Source organism: Perissodus microlepis, chromosome 8, assembly GCF_051167445.1.
Source record: "Perissodus microlepis isolate ML-2025 ecotype Zambia chromosome 8, ASM5116744v1, whole genome shotgun sequence".
NCBI classification, from domain to species: domain Eukaryota; kingdom Metazoa; phylum Chordata; class Actinopteri; order Cichliformes; family Cichlidae; genus Perissodus; species Perissodus microlepis.
Window position 1 is genome coordinate 24,764,610 of NC_140468.1, and position 18,895 is coordinate 24,783,504.

Here is an 18,895-nt window from a genome sequence, read left to right on the forward strand (position 1 = left end):
TACAGGGAAAGTTTTCTCATCAACAGCTACTGATAAAACGCTGCTGTTCTATAAGGTATAACATCATTTGTGTTGTAATAGAGGTTGAAATAGTGGTAGAAAATAAAGTACCGACGTCGTATAGTTATATATTTAGGTATTTGGATATACTTGGGTTCCTCGTCTATCAATCTGACCGCGTGGCCTAATGGATAAGGCGTCTGACTTCGGATCAGAAGATTGAGGGTTCGAGTCCCTTCGTGGTCGACTTTTGCTTACGTCGCAGCCTCCAAATTCGCTTTCGACTCAGTTGCTCTTTAGACAGCTAACCTTCCACCAAACGACAGCAGTTTTTTGGAATGTTTGTGTCCCTGAGTCAATGTTAAAATTAAAAGCCAAACGAAATGAAGATGTTGTGTATGTGAAACGGAACTCCTACTGAAGCTAATAATGATTGATGGTATCCGTCCAAGCGAACGCTAACGTTATGGTTAACTTACTAGCGAAAACGATTATTCTTTAAGATTAAGACACTAATGTTACAAAAACTAGCAATCTTATCAGTCAGTTCTGGCAACAACAAACACGTATAACATTGAGTTAAATACAGAAATAATCACTCACCTCACCATCGGCAGCAGAGTGGCGCAGCGGAAGCGTGCTGGGCCCATAACCCAGAGGTCGATGGATCGAAACCATCCTCTGCTAAGCCTTGTTTTTTTTTTTCATGAAAGAATAACCCTTGGCTCTTCTCTCTTCAACAAAGTGCTGTTTATTATTACTATAAGCGTAATTTTATAAGTGTCGTTAAACCTAGTGTGGTAAAGTAGCATTCTTAGTTAAAAGTAGTCTTCACTTAAAACATTGTTGGTGTTTAGTATGAAACGCTTTCAGTGTTTATTTTACAAACAACAAGAAAAACAACAACAAAAACCCAATATGTACATCAACCACTTAATAAATAGTATAAAATCACAGGATTGATTATTATAGCCACTAAATCGCAGGAGGGAGAAGTATAACAGTCATCCACTTAGTCAAAATCCACACGTCTGTTCTGCTTGGTAGCTGAATGAATCTTTTTCTTTCTGAGGCGCTCCTTGTTCCTCTTTTCCAACCTGCACAACACATTTCAGGTCAAATTTAGCCATTTTTAAAGTAGATCAACAACCAAATAACGCCACTCTAAGCAGTACCTTGCTGCCCTGAGAGCGATGTCTTCAGCTGTTGGCTCATGGGGCTTCTCACTGGCTTCTGCTATGATGGCAGAGATCTTCTGTATGCAGTCAGAAAGGTTTCTCTGCTGACTCCTACTCAGCTCTGAGGTCACCAGCAGTTCCCCGGCCTTAGTGATTCGGGTTTTGTTCTGCACAGCAACATCAAAAATTAAAAAGTTAAAAAAAATCTGCAAAGAGAATAACTGTATTTTCTGTTAACTGTGATGCAAGAGTAGAAATGAATGAAATTGACATCAACAAGTCAGACATATTTCTTAACTCACAGTATGTGAAAACAAACCTTTTCAAGGATTTTTTTCCGAACATCTTCTGGGATCCATTCTGCTGTTTGCACATGGAATCGGACTTCTGCTTTTGTGCTGACTGTGGATTGAAAATGGTAGACCATCTTATTAACATGCACTATGTTATGCACTAATTATGCACCAGAAAGCATTTATTTTTCATTTAAAATTAAACTGTGGTAACCTTTGTTGACATGCTGACCCCCAGGACCGCTGCTTCTGCTGTAAGATACCGTCAAACGTTCTAATACATAACACAAGACCATATGGATTAATACACCGTATAAATGACATGACATTTATATGTGATTCCTCTTGAAAATATGTTTGTTTGTCCTTACCTACTGGAATGTGAACTTGGGTTTCCTGAAAAAAGTCAAAATAAAACCTGTTTCTCGATGGCAACAACTTAAACTACTCAAACTAAACACATCATGGGATAATACACTACGTTCAATACGTCCAATAAGCTTTATTCGGAAACAGTAGGTAAACTAGTCCTTTTTTAAGGGACTTTTCAGAGGCATTCTTCCTACAACAGAAAGACAGAAACTGTTCGCGTTTATTTTACTGACCTGTGTGCCGGCTGCCTCTCGGGTCCCGTAACTAACACTCGACTGAAAAGTGTTGTTAGTGTGCCTCAGTACAACATTCCGTAATGTTACATGCTGCCTAATCACGTTTATTCCTACACAACGACAAAACACATAGGAACGTCGCGCAATGGAGGCCGCCATGTTGGAGTGACGTCTTCAGGACGGTCGAAAGAACGTCGTGTAGCTGTTGCTGCGTCTCGTGACGGTAGCACATGTATGTGTGCTGGTATATTCCACACCAAACGTCGGGGTTTGTTAGTAGTATTAAAGCTGTGTGTGTGCTAGTGAGATACATGTTAATTTACATTTGGGTTTGGTCCACATGTTTGCAAGCAGAGACATTAAGAAAAAGTTAGGTTCCACCGAGATTTGAACTCGGATCGCTGGATTCAGAGTCCAGAGTGCTAACCATTACACCATGGAACCACACGTGCGAGTGTCAATTTTTTATGTATTCAACCACGAGAAAGAAAGATCACGCTACTACCATTGACACATAAATTATTAATACAATGTTAACTCACATGATGCAGAGGCCTGAGTTTGTTTAATGGCTCCACTAGCTGGCATTTTACCATGTCACCTGTTGCGACGAACAAATCCTGTTTTTCCCGCTGACATTAGGGTTCCGAGGTATCTGGAAGGCGACCCTGACCTTTTATAAATGACGCAAATGGAACGGATCTCACTTTCTCACTGACCTTCGTTGTGGAAAGTACTCGGAGGAGACGGCTAGCTGGAAAAAGTGCAGATTGTGCAAAACAGACAGAAGGAGAAATTTACCTTTTGGACAAAGTGCTGAATTGCTCAGATTAAACAGCAGCTCTAAAATGAACAAGGTAGAAGATACACACTTTGATTTATCGCACACATTTGAACCAAAACATAGGGCCACTCATATTTGTCTTTCGATAAAATCCTTTATAAGTGATTATGAGATAAGGAGGGAACTTTTTGGGATATTTAGTATGTTTCCTCTGCTACCTGTAAACTTAAACTTAAATTAATTGTATCTCTAGGTTATTTGTTTAAACTGAATATGAACAACCCATGGTAATGTCAGGGTTGCTAGCTAGCAAACAACTACAGGCATCTTGTTTGTATTAATGGCATCACCATCAAACGGTGACTACATTTAAATTTAAAATGATACCTAAAAATGAAGAAGAACATATGAGGGATTTTGTTTCTCTTCATTTTAAATAATTATTCAAATGTGGTCTTTACACGATCTTTTTTGCGCATTTCTGTTATGATCTGTTGTTAAATCTGGTAATATTGCAACTTCTGTTAACATCTGTTGTCTGCATCAATGTAAGACTCATCAGATCATCAATCTGTTTGAGTAAAATGTACTTTTCAAACAGTAGAAACAGTAGAATATTTGCAAAAAAATAAACAAATGCTCCCATAGCAACAAAAGCTTTATTTAAAAGTTTTGGTTACTTAAAAAAAAAATGTCTATGTGATCTTATTGCATGATTCTGTTAACATGATTTTAATGTAGTAATATATTTTTATATCTGTTATCTATATTTAGACAAAAAGTGTTCTTGACTTTTTGATGTATGTTCTTGATGTATTATTAATCCATCTCAAAAACATTTGCCCCCATCAAAGGGGCCATAGTAACACTGACTTCCTACATGAAAAAACGAAAATACAAAATGTAGTCTTTATTTATTTCTGCTATATAATCTTAGCACACGGTGTCATATGGGTTTATATGTGGCGTTTCAATGCAGCCTGCTCCCAGATTTGGTTCGTGAGCGGCCGCATGAAGCAGTGGCTGATTTTAAAGTGATGATTTAAAAGTATAAAAGTGAGAGCTTTTTTGAGATCTCTTGCTTGCTGAAATGTGGTTGTCTTTCTTTTCTAGATTCCCTCTGATGGAGCTGGAGGACTGGGGCCTGCTCAGTTGGACTGTGAAACAATCGCCACCCCATGCCTGCGAGATGTGTCACACGTGTAAGAAACAAGTCTAAACTCATCAGTACACCCAGAAATTGAAATTATGAGCATATACTTATTTGGTTTTCTTAATCATTTTTAATTGTTTATTCTAGGCTGCAGATGTCTTTACCTGGATGTGTCGAGCCAGAATTGGAAGACATCATTTGCCCTCCGTTACAGAGCTCAAACGTCTCAGATCGTCCAAATACACTTCCACAACCTTTTAATTGTGGCACGGCTTCTTCAGAGGAGCTGATAGAGGAGGAGAGGTTTTTCCTCAAGTTGTTTCTCGAGCAGTTGGTGGCTCACATTGAGATAAAGACCCGCACACCAAAAAGCAATGTGGACTTGAGTAAATTAGAGGCATGTGTGAGAGAGAGAACCCCTCTTGACTTACGGTTTACTGACCCAAAAGCCTTTGACAAAGTGCTCATCCCCATCTACAAAGACCTTTGCACACAGTTTGGCTCCAAATACCTTCTGCTTGCTGCCCTGGACTCTGGGGATGTTGCCTTTGAAGCAGCTGTTGCAGAAGGACTGAAAACACGGCTAACAGCGTCTGCACAGAAACCTGACAACCTGTTGAAGAGGCTTTTCTCCAAGAGGTCATTCAAGGTTGTTCCGTTCAGAGATGTGAAACCACATCACACTGATGAAAACAGCCAGGACGACAGAAAACCGGTTCCACCTTTGATGAACAGAAAGGGTGATGGTGTCCGGAAGAGGCTGTCCTCCATGGCTTCTGCTGTAAAAAAGAGATTTGGTGACAACTTTGTCACCAGTGAATGCCAAAAACTGGATTTCTTTAATGGCAAGCCTCAATTTATGATTGCCCCCCTTCTCTAATATTTATCCTGAGGGATCTGAAGATGAGCTATTAAATTTGTCTTTTTTTAAGTAATGTTTATCTTGAAGGATTTAAAGAGGATTTGTATATTTGGAGTATTGTAATAAAACATTGAACATGGATCAGAGTAAGCTGTCAAGTTTTTTTTGATCATCGATGGTTTCATCATATCCTGAAACTAAATGTACATCCAAAGACGTGCGTGCAAATAATATTGTAGACAAACAACAAACTGCAGTGAGAGTCATATGTATGTAAGTATGGTATCTCTTGAGTGACATAAAAATATAGCAACAAAACCATATACTGTGTAATAAAGATGGAAACCGCATTATGCGTTTGAAGCCTCAACTTGTGTATTTTGATTATCACCAGCTCTTTTCCCCCCACATTTATTTATTTATCTATTTTAGCTCATTTTAATTGGTGGCTCTGATTTAGGAATGAAGGACACTGCATGCTCATATGTAAGAGTCACAAAATCACCATGCTCTAAAACATGCCCAGTCTTTTTCATAATCAGTTTAACTCTTCATGAGGAACTAAATAAGAACTGTAACTAATGACTAGGACCATAAACTCCACAGAAGAGTGTTTATTGATTGATTTATTGACCCTGTTATTGTAGGGTCAACCTTACAATATAAAGCACCTTGAGGCGACTGTTGTTGTGATTTGGCGCTATGTAAATAAAACTGAATTGAATTAAAGCCATACATTACACACACATAATCTTTGTCACCACCTGTGGCAACGTGGCAAAATGATAATTTACTCATCTAAAATCTGTCAGGCAGTCAGTAATCCAAGAGATGGTGGGATAATGTTTCTGGCATATATCTGACATCTATATTGTATAAAATGCTCTTGAGAAATCAAAGAAGGAATCCCATTTGTACCATGCAGCCATTACTAGAAGTGGTATCCAAATATTGGTAGAATCAATACCAACACTGGCATATGTATTGGATGAATACTTTGCGATAGGATCTATACTTAGATACATACATACATCAGAAAGGAGACATGTCTGTGTAAATACTGGTCCTCTCAATAAGTCACACTTCAACATTAACTAATAATAAAGATAAAGTTTTATTTTTGTGATAGCTGTTGCTTTAGAAGACTGATTACCTATTAACTATTCAGGCATTCAAATAATAATGAACAGTCATTAAAAACGTGTTTTGACAGGTTGATGATAATTTAGTTCATCAGTCATGTCATGCTGCTCTTAAGCTGCCTTTAAGTTAAAAGTATCTGTATCGGTATCGACAGTACTCCCTCCAGTATCTCATGTTGTGAAATCGTGCTTCAGCTGGAAACTCTCAACAGAAGAGAGCTATATTTCTGTCTGTATGGTGAACAAGAAACCGGAACACTAGTTTGTCCCTGTTTCACCGGAAAACATATGCGGACGGACACTGCTAATTTTCCTGACAAAACAACCCTAAACCTACTCAAATGTATTCGTTTTTGTTTCCCTAACATTTATCAGGCGGCATGGCGTACTCAGTAATATGCTGACACATTACTAGCTAAATAGATAGTCCTTGTCATTGGTATTTGTGTTTAGTTTCTCGGAATAGCTCGATAGTATTTTTAGCTAAGGTTAGATGCTAATCGCGTAACATCCTGCAGGCTGTCCCATTAACAGCATTAGTTGCACGGTCTAATGCTAGCCAAACCAAGTGCCAGCAGGTCGCACAAGTCTTAGAACAACAGAGTCACAGGTCGGCCTTGTCGGGTGTAGCTGACACACGCGCCAGGGTGGAGTTAGCGGTGTGGGGTCCAGATCGTATTGGATAATTATGCAACGTTGGAATTTTGATGAGATACCAGTGGGTGAAGATCGTTGCCAGCTGGGTTGGCTGTTGCTTTGTCAGTGAAGTCATGCATGACGTGAACTTTGTGTTGCTCAAGAGAAGCCTGTCCACTGTGTAGCGGCGAAGCCATCCTCAGTGAGAGATCTCCGCTGTTTACCTGCAAAATGCCTGGAATGGTGGTGTTTGGTCGGCGCTGGGGGATAGCCAGCGACGATCTGGTCTTCCCGGGCTCCTTTGAACTGTTCATCCGTATACTTTGGTATGTTGATTACTCTCGTGAATACTGAAACACCTTTGCTAACCTAAGCCTGCCTAACTCGGCGCATTAATATAACTGACTTTGTTGTTGTCTTTCTCCAGGTGGATTGGCACCATGGTGTTATTCATTTATCACAAGGGTCACTTCGAATGTAACGGAAGAGCAGTTCTTCATAGCTACCTGGTTGGACTGCTGGTTGTGCTGGCACTCATCATCCTCTCACTGTGTGCTATTGTCTACATCAGTGCTCAAGGTAACTTAGTTGGAGTCCATTAGAAGTCTGCCTCCTTAGTGCACACACAAGGGCCACAATCTTAACCTGAAAATGACTGAACTGTAACAGAGCAACCTAGGAACCGCAAGTAAGCCTGCAGTCTAAGAGTGAAGAGCTCTAATTGGGTGATGCTATACCCAGTACTATAAGGTCATTAAGATAATTTGGGGCCTGATTATTCAAGACCTTAAATGTGAGGAGCAGGATTTTAAATTCAGTTCTGGATTTAACAGGGAGCCAATGAAGAGAAGCCAGTATCGGAGAAATATGCTGTCTCGTTCTAGTCCCTGTCAGTACTCGTGCAGCAGCATTTTAGATCAACTGAAGTGAACCCTAAACTGAACAATGACATTGAGTCATTTCCCGTTTGCTTCTTTAGCAACATATATTGAGCATCTCCTTTTTATTGTGTAAGAGTTTTCTGATGGGGAAAATTGGCAAATCCTAACCCATGCATTAGACCGTGCTTGAGAAGGAGTGTGTCTTTTCCACACCTGCACTTTTCTAGAAAATGCCCAACAGAGGAGTGTATCACTGCAGTCATTCAGATATGAGTAGTCTTTTACTGGCTAGCTCCCTAGTACAGAGTACATATGATGTGGGAATAGAGCAGCTAGCGAGTGGGCATCCTGGAAGCTCCCTGCATGCTCTGTTCTGGCAGCTTCTTGACTTAAATCTAATGGAGAATTTGGGGTAGTGTGGATACTTCTGAAGCGCACATTTTTCATGCTGTGTGCTACATGTGAGAAAGGACAGCTGTGAATATTTTGATTTAATTCTCCTGCCTTTTCCTTCTTCATGTTGGGCGGAGAGCTGGCTGAATGCTGGACTAACTTGTTGTCGCATCAAGTTGCGTTTTCTAAAAGATGTTGGCTAAGGGATAGCTGGTTAGAATACTAACTTTAGATGAAAACAGTTAAAACTGTCGCAGACCATAGCATGCATCAGTCCAACACGTGATTGGCTCAAATGTTTTCTGGTTTGGCTGGTGATTGGCTCTTTGCAGAAACAATTTTACTGATTTGAAAGTTTTCAAACTAACACTCTTATATGTTGCACATTTAAAGATCTGCCTGTCTGTTATGGAAATTTCTTTCTGTATCTTTAGTGTAAATTAATTTTTACTCTCTCAGGTACCATTACAAACCCCGGCCCGCGGCGCTCTATGCCTGCGCTGGTGTACCTGCGGGCGATACTGTATGTCCCTGAGCTGGTGTGGGCCTGTCTGGGAGCTGTCTGGGTGTCGGATGATGGCCGTGGCTGTGATCCTGCCACGGTAGGAGCCGTTATCTCGGCAGTTGTCGCCAGGTAGGTTGTTCAGGTGTGAGGATTTTGGTTTATTCAACTAGTTAATTAGTTAACGTTGCTTTGATCAACCTTTTTTCCCCCACTTGTTTATCTTGTGGCAACAGCTGGATCATCCTGCTGTTCACAGCTGTGGGGGTAGTGTTTGTTTTTGACCCACTGGGAAACCCTCGTCCTCAGCCTCCTGCCATGGAGCCGCTGGGAGTGCGAGACATGCAGAGCAGCGAGGGCACCCAGTTTCTATCCACGGCTCGCTCACTCGCTGTTAAAGTGTGGGAGAGCAGGCTGCGGCTCCTATGCTGCTGCCTGCCGCAGGACGAGAGCTCCCGGGCAGCGTTTTCCAGCATCTCTCAGCTCTTCAGCAGCTTCTTCTCTGTAAGAGATTTTTGAAACGAAGCAGAATACAGGCTGAAAAAAAGAATGTATTTAACATTAAGATAAGCTGCGTCGAATATAATTTCCACTGATGCAAAACCCACTGTGAGATCCTCTCTGTCATGCTGCAGGACACAGATCTGGTTCCAAGTGACATAGCAGCCGGTTTGGCTCTGCTGCACCAGGAGCAGGATAAGATGGAGCGAAGCAGAGATCCTGATCTCGTAGTCCCTCACAGCCCTTCCTCTCCTGTAGTAAGTCATGATTCATGTAGATGAAGTCGAGCTCAGGCTGTGAAAGCAGCAAAGCAGAATCCTACTTATTTGTCTTTTACCATTTCAAGGGAGAAGATCTGGAGGACGAGCTGGAGAAAGCCACCCACTGGATGCAGTTTGCTGCAGCGGCTTACGGCTGGCCGCTGTACATTTACTCCAACCTCTTTACCGGGCCCTGCAAGCTCAGTGGAGACTGGTAAGGTGTTGTGCGCGTTGGAATCAGCGGAACCTTTGGTGAGACAAGTAACCCAAATCCTAATGCACGTGTTTCAGCTGCAGGAGTCGCGTAGCCGAGGACGAAATCGTTGGAGGAGATCACCTCGGCTGCCACTTCTCATCCATCCTACAAACCACTGGTTTGCAGTACAGAGACTTTATCCACGTCAGCTTCCACAACCAGGTGGGGGTTTCACTCGCCATTTACGTTACATAAGGTTCAAGTTGAAGGCCACCTCCAGCCTCACGACAGCACATCTAAGCACACGTGGTATGTTGCAGATCTATGAGATCCCCTTCTTCGTGGCTCTGGATCATAAGAGGGAGGCGATTCTGGTGGCTGTCAGAGGAACTCTTTCACTGAAAGTGAGTTGGGACCTATTTTTTCCCCCTTTTCCCTTGCCAAAAATAGTATGGGGTATCAGCTGTCTAAGTATGGATTGTTTGTTGTATGTTTGGGGTTTTTTTCTTCCCTTCCCCACAGACAGCCCTCTCATTCTTATTTTGAAAGTCGATACTAACCAGCTATACATGAGCTTTCCTGTCTTGTGTTTACTTGCTGGCAGGCTTTGATGTCACTCCACCAATCTGCCTTTGTGTCCTGGCTTTATATCACAGGACACCTTCAGAAGTCTTTTTCTGGCAGCATGAGATATGAAACAATACAATTATATGGTGGTGATTTTAGGGTCATGACTGATCCATGCGTGGTGCTTTCCTCATACACAAACTTTAAGTGGCTAACCCATGTGTATTTTCAACTCATTTTCTTTTTCATCCCTCTGAGAGAACAGAGCTATCCACCATCACATTAATAGTGGACATTCCCTTTGTTCATATTTTGAAAAAAGCAGTTTTTGTACTGGCCTTTTCTGTGTGACAGATACAAAATCCAAAGAATACACTCAGAGCCACATTTGTAATGCTTACTGTCTATTCTTGTCTCTTAATTTTCAGTATCACTTCCCTCTTTTTTGTGTGCAACGAAGTGAAAAGTCAGTGAAAGGATAGACTGATAAATACAGGTCTTATGTCCCCATCTGATGCCATGTGACCCTTCAGCACTCACTCAATAGCACTTATACAAAAACAAAGTTGAAGTGAAAGAAGGTGTGTTTGCATCATTGAGTGTCGACACATGTGAGTGATGTAGGCGAAATGGTGCTTAGATTTGGATTAATTTAACATTTCTTCTTATGAGTCTGGAGCTTTAGGAAGGAGCTGAATGATTTTTACCCACAAGAGAGTTAAACTTCATGTCTCCTGCAGGATGTCCTCACAGACCTGTCTGCTGAATGTGAGAACCTGCCTATAGAAGGAGTGTTGGGAGCCTGCTACGCCCACAAGGTGAACATTCATTTAAATACAGCTCTCCAAGGTTGTCATTGTTGAGGTTCCTGCCAGATTCAGCAGATGTCTGTGTCTCCTGCAGGGCATCAGCCAGGCAGCGGGTTACGTCTACAAGAGGCTGGTGAACGATGGCATCCTGAACCAGGCTTTCTCCATTGCACCGGTAAGAAATGTAACTGGGGCAGAGGCTACCTTTCAGTTACACTTTAGGTTATTTTAGTTTTATCACAACTAGATCATTTCATCAAAGATCAGGCAGTATTTCCCACTGAACCACCTGAGAATCAGTAGTTTTCGTTTGGGGGTTTTGTTTGTTTTTGTTTTTTTTCCTGTTAAAAGGGGTTTTTTTCCTTCCCACAGTCGCTAAGTGCTTGCTAATAGAGGGTCATTTGATTTTTCTTTTTTTATTCTAATATTTTAGGGTCTTTCCAATATAAAACACCCTGAGGCGACTGTTCTTGTGAACTGACACTTCATAAATAAAACTGACTTGAATTTTATGAAGTCAGTCTGAGTTACGGGTGCTTGAAGTACACAAGGGTGTGTCCAAATGTCCACCATTTGTGATCCTTGATGCTTGGCCACAAGAGAGAGCAACATAACATTTTCAAGGCTAAAAAACAGGGTTTTTTTTCCTCATAACCACCTGAACATCAGTGTCACAGGACTTGTATAAAAACTGCACCGATTTAATGTCAAGAAGAACAGAAAACAAACGTTGCTATCCTGGATGTTTGAGCTGTTTTCTGATAATTCATTGAAAAGAAAAGAAAAAACCCATTTTGGTTAAACTCTCAGGGGCCAAATCCCAATGGGGGATTGGTGTTTGGTCAAAACAAGTTATGTGATCTCAAAGGTGTCCTTTTTACCTACATTGTGAAATGAGACTCATCTTCAACACATGATTCCTTAAGAGTCAATGGTATCTTTGAATGTAGTCATATAATAAAGAATTATTAAATTATCCAATGTGCTCAATCCACTTATACGTAAAGCTTTATAACAGTTCTTCTTTTTAATCTGCTAAAACGTGTGATGCAAGAGCCAAGAGAACAATCACAGGGTTGTGGCTCCAAACCAAGCCCAACATGAAGGAAAAACAACTTTTTTCAACATCAGAAAGTTGTTAGTAGGTTGTTGCACATATTCTTGGTGGAAAAAACATTTTTACTACTCAAAGTATATTCTCCTTTGGATTCATTCTGCGGCACCAGCTAAGCTTCACATGCTCATGATAACCAGTTGGTAAAACCATATATGATACTGCGATTATCAAGAATTTGCATGTGTCTCACAGTGTCACCATAAGTTGTCAGTTAAACTTGCAAACCGCACCTAATTCGCTCTAACTCAGCCTTCTCAGTTTTGCAACCTTGAGTGCAGAGAATTTCAAATGTAACGTTCATTTTTATCCCACGTGGTGATGTCAACACCCTTGAAGATTTACCCAAAAAACACTTTCTGAAGTTTTCACTTGTGGATTCTCAGAAAAGGAGCTTAAAGTTTGAAGTGGCTACAAAGTTGGTTTGATTGCTTAAATGTGTGTTTCAGCTGAAACTCTATTAAAAAAACTCACAAGATTTTATTTGTGAGATAATTTGAAAATATAAAACTGGCCTGCTGTTTTGCCTCCTATATGGAAAAATAACAGCTCTGCTTTCTGTGTGTGTGCACACGGGCAGTTATCTCCCTTCTTCTGTTTGAAGCCACACAGATGACGTGTTTGTGTTCCTGTTTTTCATAGGAGTATAAATTGGTGATCACCGGTCACAGTTTGGGTGCTGGTGCAGCCTCAGTGCTGGCTATCCTCTTGCGCAATTCCTTCCCCACCCTGCAGTGCTATGCATTCTCTCCACCAGGGGGCCTCCTAAGGTAAGGCTGACAAAGTCTGAGGTCAGGACCGATTTTAATTGGCAGCTACAGGCAGCTGTCTGTGGACAGATCTGGTGGAAGAGTAATTAGTAATTAGAAAAACTGCTTTGCCACACAGCTAATGTGATGTATGTAATGTCATATTTAAATAGTTGATTACGCTTGTAAACTGTCAGGTATGGGACAGTTTTCTTAATGTGTTTTTTGTTCTACTTCCTCTCTGTGTGCAGTAAAGCTTTAGCTGATTACTCCAAGGACTTTGTGGTCTCAGTGGTCCTGGGAAAGGATCTGGTTCCCAGGTAACACGGAAAGCTCGTTACATTATTTACTTCTTAGTAATCAGAATGTATTGATTAACTAAATTCAGAGCTCATAGTCAGTATGTGATGCTGAATAGATGCTTGTGACACTGATCTTCACTGTTCACAGTGGATCATTAAAGGTCGTGTATATTTGTGTGTTAGCACACAGCAGTGCTGTCTTCAAAAAGCCTGCATGAATGTTCTGTGGTGAAACTATTATAGACTACTGCATGATGGAGATTCTATATTTGGCTCTACCTTGTTATTACTCACATAGGAGAATACAAGTGTAACTGACACACTCCTTTACTTTCTAAGCCTTTGTCAATATTTTAACTCAAATTTCTATATCTAAGGATGTAAACTTGTGTGAACAGATGGTGACATGTTTTAAAAAACTGAACATTTTCAGACTCTGTAGTATTTCCTCTTAAGTTGATTTCTAATAATATATTATCATGTGTTTGTATACACGATGCCATTAAAGTGATCTAAATATTAAGGAATCAAAAATGTGATCAGGTAATATAACAGCCGTGAGTGTTTTTATTTTATGTACTTGAAATATTTAGAATCTAAGAAGTCTGTTCTCTCTGTCCACTTAGTCTCAAACCAACTTCAAGTCAGGACAAAAAAGACAAAGTGATGTTTGTTTTCGTCCTATAAGTAAGACAACGAGGAAGAGTTAGTTCAGTCACTAGCAATATGTCATTGTTAACTAATGCTAGCTCACCTGCTAACATAGACTAGCTGCTAACAGTGTAAAGTAGCAAATTCCTATCTTAAGTAAGTAACATCAGCTAATTTGGCTAATTAATGCAGCTGTTTATTTTCAAGTTATTCTATGAGCTAATTTTGTGAAATAACGACGTCACAGCAGCATTACAGCTGCTGGCTAACCATCGCTCTGTCTGTTCATATTGCTAGCAGTATATCTGCTATAACAGATAAGTGGGTACATTACTACATTTATTTCACAAACAGCGCGCACGTCAGTCTGTGATTCATCAGTATTTTCTTCCCTGTACTCTACCAACAATTTTTTTTGTATTATGGTAAGAGTACCTTAGAAAATGATGATGCTGATGATGATAATAATAATAATTTCTTTAGGAATTAAGTTTCATGTGAAGAATATAACCGGAAGGTTTTTTTTAGGCTGTAACTTCCTTTTTTCTTAAAACATATTCTAATCATAAACTTTTTCCACTTCTGGGTTACCAGTACAAAGATCAAACAGACAGTAAAATAAATTCCAGACTTCTCATAAATAATATTGATGGTAGAGTTTTTTTTGTGTTTGTTTGTTTGTTAAAAAAATTCAATCCACACTCATTTGATCTAGGAAAAAAATGTGAGGGGGAAAAAATATTCCCTATTTGTAAAATATATTAACTCCAAATAAAAAATAAAAAAAATCCTTATAAAAGTCTAATAAAATAGTGGACCAGTATAGCAAAAGCCATAATGGTCCACTTGGGGAAATAAATTTGTTTGGCCTTCAGACAACAATTCTGATTACTACACTGCCGGACAGCACAGGCAAAAAACAAACAAACAAACAAACCAACAAGTCACTCTCAAAAGCGTGTCACTTTTAATTATACACCTATGATTGTAAGCTACTCAAGGGAAATGTCAGCTTGTGAATTTAGACATTTTGCTACCACCCAACATGGATCTTTCACTGTTGTCCTCTTTCAAACCAGTTCATCGAGCAATAAAAAGGGTTTATGAGCCACCAGGGAAAGTTCGCTGGAGTTCGATGACATTTGCTGGGAAAATGATTGCTAAAGCCCCAATCACACAGGCCTACTGACTGGTCAGTGACCCCCAGGCAACCACCTGTCACTAGGGGGAAAAAAGCATGGATGGACCAGAGTACGACACAAAATCTCCAGTTTCTCAAGTTGTTTTAGTGAATGTTTGCAGACAAACGTGATCTTTTGAGTTTTTATGAATGTTGCACAGACAACCTTATAATCAATCAACTGTCTCTGTTTGTTTTGTTTTCCGCTAAGACTGAGCATTCCAAACATGGAGGATCTGAAGAGAAAGCTACTGAAAATAGTTTCAAACTGCAATAAACCCAAAGTAAGAACCCTTCATATAGCCCTACGCCTTTAGACTATCTGGAAATGAAGTTGCACTTGTGAATTTTGGACCCTTTTTCATGTTTGCATTGCAGTACCGCATCCTGCTGCAGGGATGTTGGTATGAGTTGTTTGGCGGAGACCCGGATGACTGCCCCACTGAGATGGATAACAGGAGGGAGCAAGAGCTTAGCCAGCCCCTCCTGGGAGAGGAGTCTCTAATCGTTCGCCACTCATCCTCCTATCAGAGCCTGGGATCGGATGAATCACCCGCCCACACACCTGCACACTTGCCTCTCTTCCTGCCGGGACGCATTCTGCATATCACAGAAGATGGGCCGACACGGAGGTGGGTCTGCAAATGTTTTTTTGTTTTTTTTCAATGAGCAGATTCACAGCAGACTTTCCAAGTGTTGATGACTTTGTGTATCTTGTAATTCTTTTTCAAGAAAGGCAAAAGTTCTTGACACATTCTTGGTTGATCACTGACTGGTTTGCGGTTCAAAAGTACTTCATATCCCCATCAACAGTAAAGCAATTAGGGAACCCAATGGCAATTTTGCTAGCTTAGCATATGAGGACCAGTTGTGTATTTTTGATCACTATGCTAGTGTTTCAAACTAGATGTGTGGGGGAAGGACCAAGGGTTACTGCATACTGATGGAGTACGATTGTGCATAGACCATTCGAATTCTTTGGGACGCTAATGGGAGAAGTTATGTCCAAAGTCAACATCGTGGTGCATTTAGTAAGACTTGAAACTGGAAACTGAAGACATAAACTCATCAGAAAAATATTTACTGATGGCATGGATCAAAGGAGCCGAGGGCAGTTTTCCTATGCAGATCATTTTACAACCAGAGGAGTCTCCCCCTGCTGGACATTAGAAAAAATACCCCCATTCTTTTAAAGCAAGCTACTTCCATTATTTATCTATAGTCTGTAAACTGTGTTTAGGCTGTCATGTGTTCATGTTCATTATAACCCCTAAGCCTAACTAATAATTTTAGATGCGTATAGTGTTATGAGAGATAAACACATAAATTATTTGGTCACTCTGTCCTCTATTTCCCTTAGATCCTGCTTTTCCCAGGTCCGCTACCGTGCAGACTGGTCAAATGAAATGGCATTCCGGAGTATTTTGATCAGCCCCAGGATGCTTACGGATCACATGCCCGACATTGTGCTCCGAGCACTCGGCACTCTGACCAAGGACAAGCCCTTTTCCCTGTGCCCTTCATCTTTAAGCGACAGCCAGCACAACGCTGTCTGAAATGTACCATAGAGACTGTTTCCTTGTGTCTTCACTCCCAGCCTCCGCAATGTTTAAACCACCTGCCGATCATTTGTTTTCTGTGTCGATGCCTGATAAAGGACTGCTTCAGGTAGTTCGCGTGGCCTGTAATCACACCATTTCCTCATATTTTGGCTCCAAGCCTTATGAAATTTCAAAGATTTCAAATATACAAGTATTTGATCAGAGAATACATGAAAGCGTAGAGAGCTGCCTGTTATGATCGCCATGGAGGGAACCTTATTTGTAAAGAAAAACTCTCTGGAGCACAAGTTTAATTTGTTTAATTGCACTTTTAATGATTTATATCAAATAATTTTATGTATTTTGACTTTGAGTTACTCCTTGAGCAACTGAATGCCATGATCTTTGAATGTGCGTTGTGTAAAATATTTGACAGTGCTGCAGTTTTTACCGTGATGCCGGTGTTGTTGATTTTTATGTATGTGTGAGCGGTGTGTGGTTGGAAGAGGCTGCCCCCTCCTTTCTTATCTTCTTTCTCTTCAGAGAGTGAGAGCAGACTGAGTCAGAGTGATATAGGGGTAGCTTTCGCCACAGAAACTTGTACCGGATTCACACCTTCATTGTGTAGTAGCTGTGGTTAGCTTGTCCTGTGTTTAATGTCTTGAGACATCAGGGTGAACAGTGCCTATGCATTACAGAAACCAAGCTGAGAGACACGGTGATGAGCACAGCTTGTTTACAGTGAGATTTTTTTTTTTTTTTTCTTCAGTGCAGTTTGAATAGTGCATGGTGTTTGACATAAATGTGTTGGTGTAAGAAGTAGAAAGATTGTACTTACACAAAAGGTGGGAACCTGTTTACTTGCCATGGATATTGCTCATTTCAGGTGATATATATATATTATATTATAATATGCCTGCATAACAATCTCAAATCCTCAATAGAAAGCATTGGACTCCTGGATGCAATTAAACTCTTTTGTGAAGCACACCTTTTTTATTCTTTCATTTTTCCCCTCTTCTGAATAAACAATGGGTTTCTCAGTGAGAGGAGCCTGTTGATCTTAGAGCCAGCAAGTTTTATAAAGCTTAACAATGGGATTAATCCACGGACTGAAGCCACAGGAGTCAGTTGGGGGGATGTAATTATGAACAGGCCAGGAGGCATTAGTTCTTACCCTATTTTTAACTTTAAACACAAACAATTTCAAGAAAAAAAAGTAGTGACTATTGTTATGTAATGCAGACAGCTCATTTGAAAGAGGCAACGAGATCAATGTAAGCAATAAAGAGTTTTAACTAAAATATATATATATTTTAGTGCAGAGATTCTTTTTAGAACCTCTGCATTAATGCTATACTTAAGGCTATATATTACATAAAGACTGAAAGAAACATAAAATGTGTTCAACTTTGATGTTTGGTATAAAAGGTTGCTTTTATGGAAGTGTTTACCATAAATCAAAAAGAAATTAACAACATATTATCCCTAAAAACACTTTTTTTTCTGTTCCAAATTGGATAAATTTGTCCTGTAAACACATTCAGTTCAGTTGATTTTTGCTTAACTAGTGCCATATAGCAACAACAGTCGCCTCATGGTGCTTTATAATGTGAAGTAAAGAACCCACAGGAATACAGAGGAAACGGCAAAGATCAGAAGACTCCCTATAAGTAAGCACTCGGTGACAGTGGGAGGAGAAAACTCCCTTTTAACAGGAAGAAACCTCCAGCAGAAACCTCATCTGCCTTGACCATTTGGGGAACAGACCCAACATCAGGTTAAAGAACATCTTCACAGGTATAAACAGCTGTAAATAATCTTAAATCCCACCTCTAGGTAAAAGCCATGACCAAATCCACTTAATAATTTAACAAGTATTACATCAAAAGGAGATCACAGTATGGAGAGCTGATAGAATGAGGGTGAAGTTTCTGCTCATTTTGTTGGATGCCTTATTATTGTGAAAACTGCAGTAATGGTCACTATATGTGCTTGGATGAAAAGATGATGTGATGCAGGAGAGGCTGAAAGTCTGACTGCACAACTGACCGCATTAGAAACAACTGCATATTCTCTTGATAGTACTGGAAATCTAAAGGGATGTAAATTTTGAACATGAAAGTAAAATACCGTGTGGATGAAGGAGATGGTGAGACGGGCACATTCTTTTATCGAACCATCTTTTCATTTTTTTAAAAAGTGTCTTACGTTCAGTTTTTCACACTCTGTCCCCGCAGCCCACTTTGGGATGTGACGTCAGCGTCACCAACATGACATCTTCAAGTGATCCCTGTGAGCTCATATTTCCAAACTGACTCGGGAAATGACAGAGCGGTTATTCAATGCGTTGCTAACGCTGCCCAAACGACATCATCCCAGGTTTGACTTATGAAGGGAATCAAATGGTACGCCTACATAACTGCTTTGTTTGTGCTGCAGTGCTAGAATTAGAAGTTGGAAGTGTGTACTAACTCGGTCAATTAAATAATTTAAATAATTATCGATATCCTTTAACGGGAAAATTACGGGTAAATTCTGTATTTTATGCATATGCAAGAAGGCGAAGCTACAAGTGTTTTTCTTTAAACCA

General features: G+C 40.2%; 3 protein-coding genes and 2 non-coding genes across 5 annotated transcripts; 3 read left to right on the forward strand and 2 right to left on the reverse strand.

Moving 5' to 3' along the window:
• The first annotated feature begins 173 nt into the window (after positions 1 to 173).
• trnar-ucg (transfer RNA arginine (anticodon UCG)) lies at positions 174 to 246 on the forward strand. Its single transcript has one exon. It is a non-coding gene; the product is annotated as a tRNA-Arg (tRNA).
• A 485-nt stretch (positions 247 to 731) lies between these two features.
• mrpl58 (mitochondrial ribosomal protein L58) lies at positions 732 to 2,269 on the reverse strand. The gene is made up of 6 exons (XM_084936843.1): positions 2,077 to 2,269; positions 1,843 to 1,867; positions 1,686 to 1,745; positions 1,498 to 1,580; positions 1,176 to 1,345; positions 732 to 1,097 (listed from the first exon to the last, which is right to left on the reverse strand). The coding sequence occupies exons 1-6, from the start codon at positions 2,236 to 2,238 to the stop codon at positions 1,013 to 1,015; spliced, it is 585 nt and encodes a 194-aa protein (XP_084792969.1). The 5' UTR covers positions 2,239 to 2,269; the 3' UTR covers positions 732 to 1,012.
• A 182-nt stretch (positions 2,270 to 2,451) lies between these two features.
• Positions 2,452 to 2,523, reverse strand: trnaq-cug (transfer RNA glutamine (anticodon CUG)). The gene has a single exon. It is a non-coding gene; the product is annotated as a tRNA-Gln (tRNA).
• A 212-nt stretch (positions 2,524 to 2,735) lies between these two features.
• Positions 2,736 to 5,012, forward strand: LOC146382078 (uncharacterized). Its single transcript, XM_084936844.1, has 3 exons — positions 2,736 to 2,936; positions 3,977 to 4,065; positions 4,164 to 5,012. The coding sequence occupies exons 1-3, from the start codon at positions 2,928 to 2,930 to the stop codon at positions 4,894 to 4,896; spliced, it is 831 nt and encodes a 276-aa protein (XP_084792970.1). The 5' UTR covers positions 2,736 to 2,927; the 3' UTR covers positions 4,897 to 5,012.
• Positions 5,013 to 6,274: 1,262 nt separating this feature from the next.
• On the forward strand, positions 6,275 to 17,292 carry daglb (diacylglycerol lipase, beta). Its single transcript, XM_084938354.1, has 15 exons — positions 6,275 to 6,982; positions 7,084 to 7,235; positions 8,390 to 8,564; positions 8,669 to 8,936; positions 9,068 to 9,190; positions 9,280 to 9,407; positions 9,485 to 9,611; positions 9,710 to 9,793; positions 10,697 to 10,774; positions 10,860 to 10,940; positions 12,522 to 12,649; positions 12,880 to 12,948; positions 14,973 to 15,045; positions 15,140 to 15,393; positions 16,122 to 17,292. The coding sequence occupies exons 1-15, from the start codon at positions 6,888 to 6,890 to the stop codon at positions 16,315 to 16,317; spliced, it is 2,031 nt and encodes a 676-aa protein (XP_084794480.1). The 5' UTR covers positions 6,275 to 6,887; the 3' UTR covers positions 16,318 to 17,292.
• Positions 17,293 to 18,895: the final 1,603 nt, after the last annotated feature.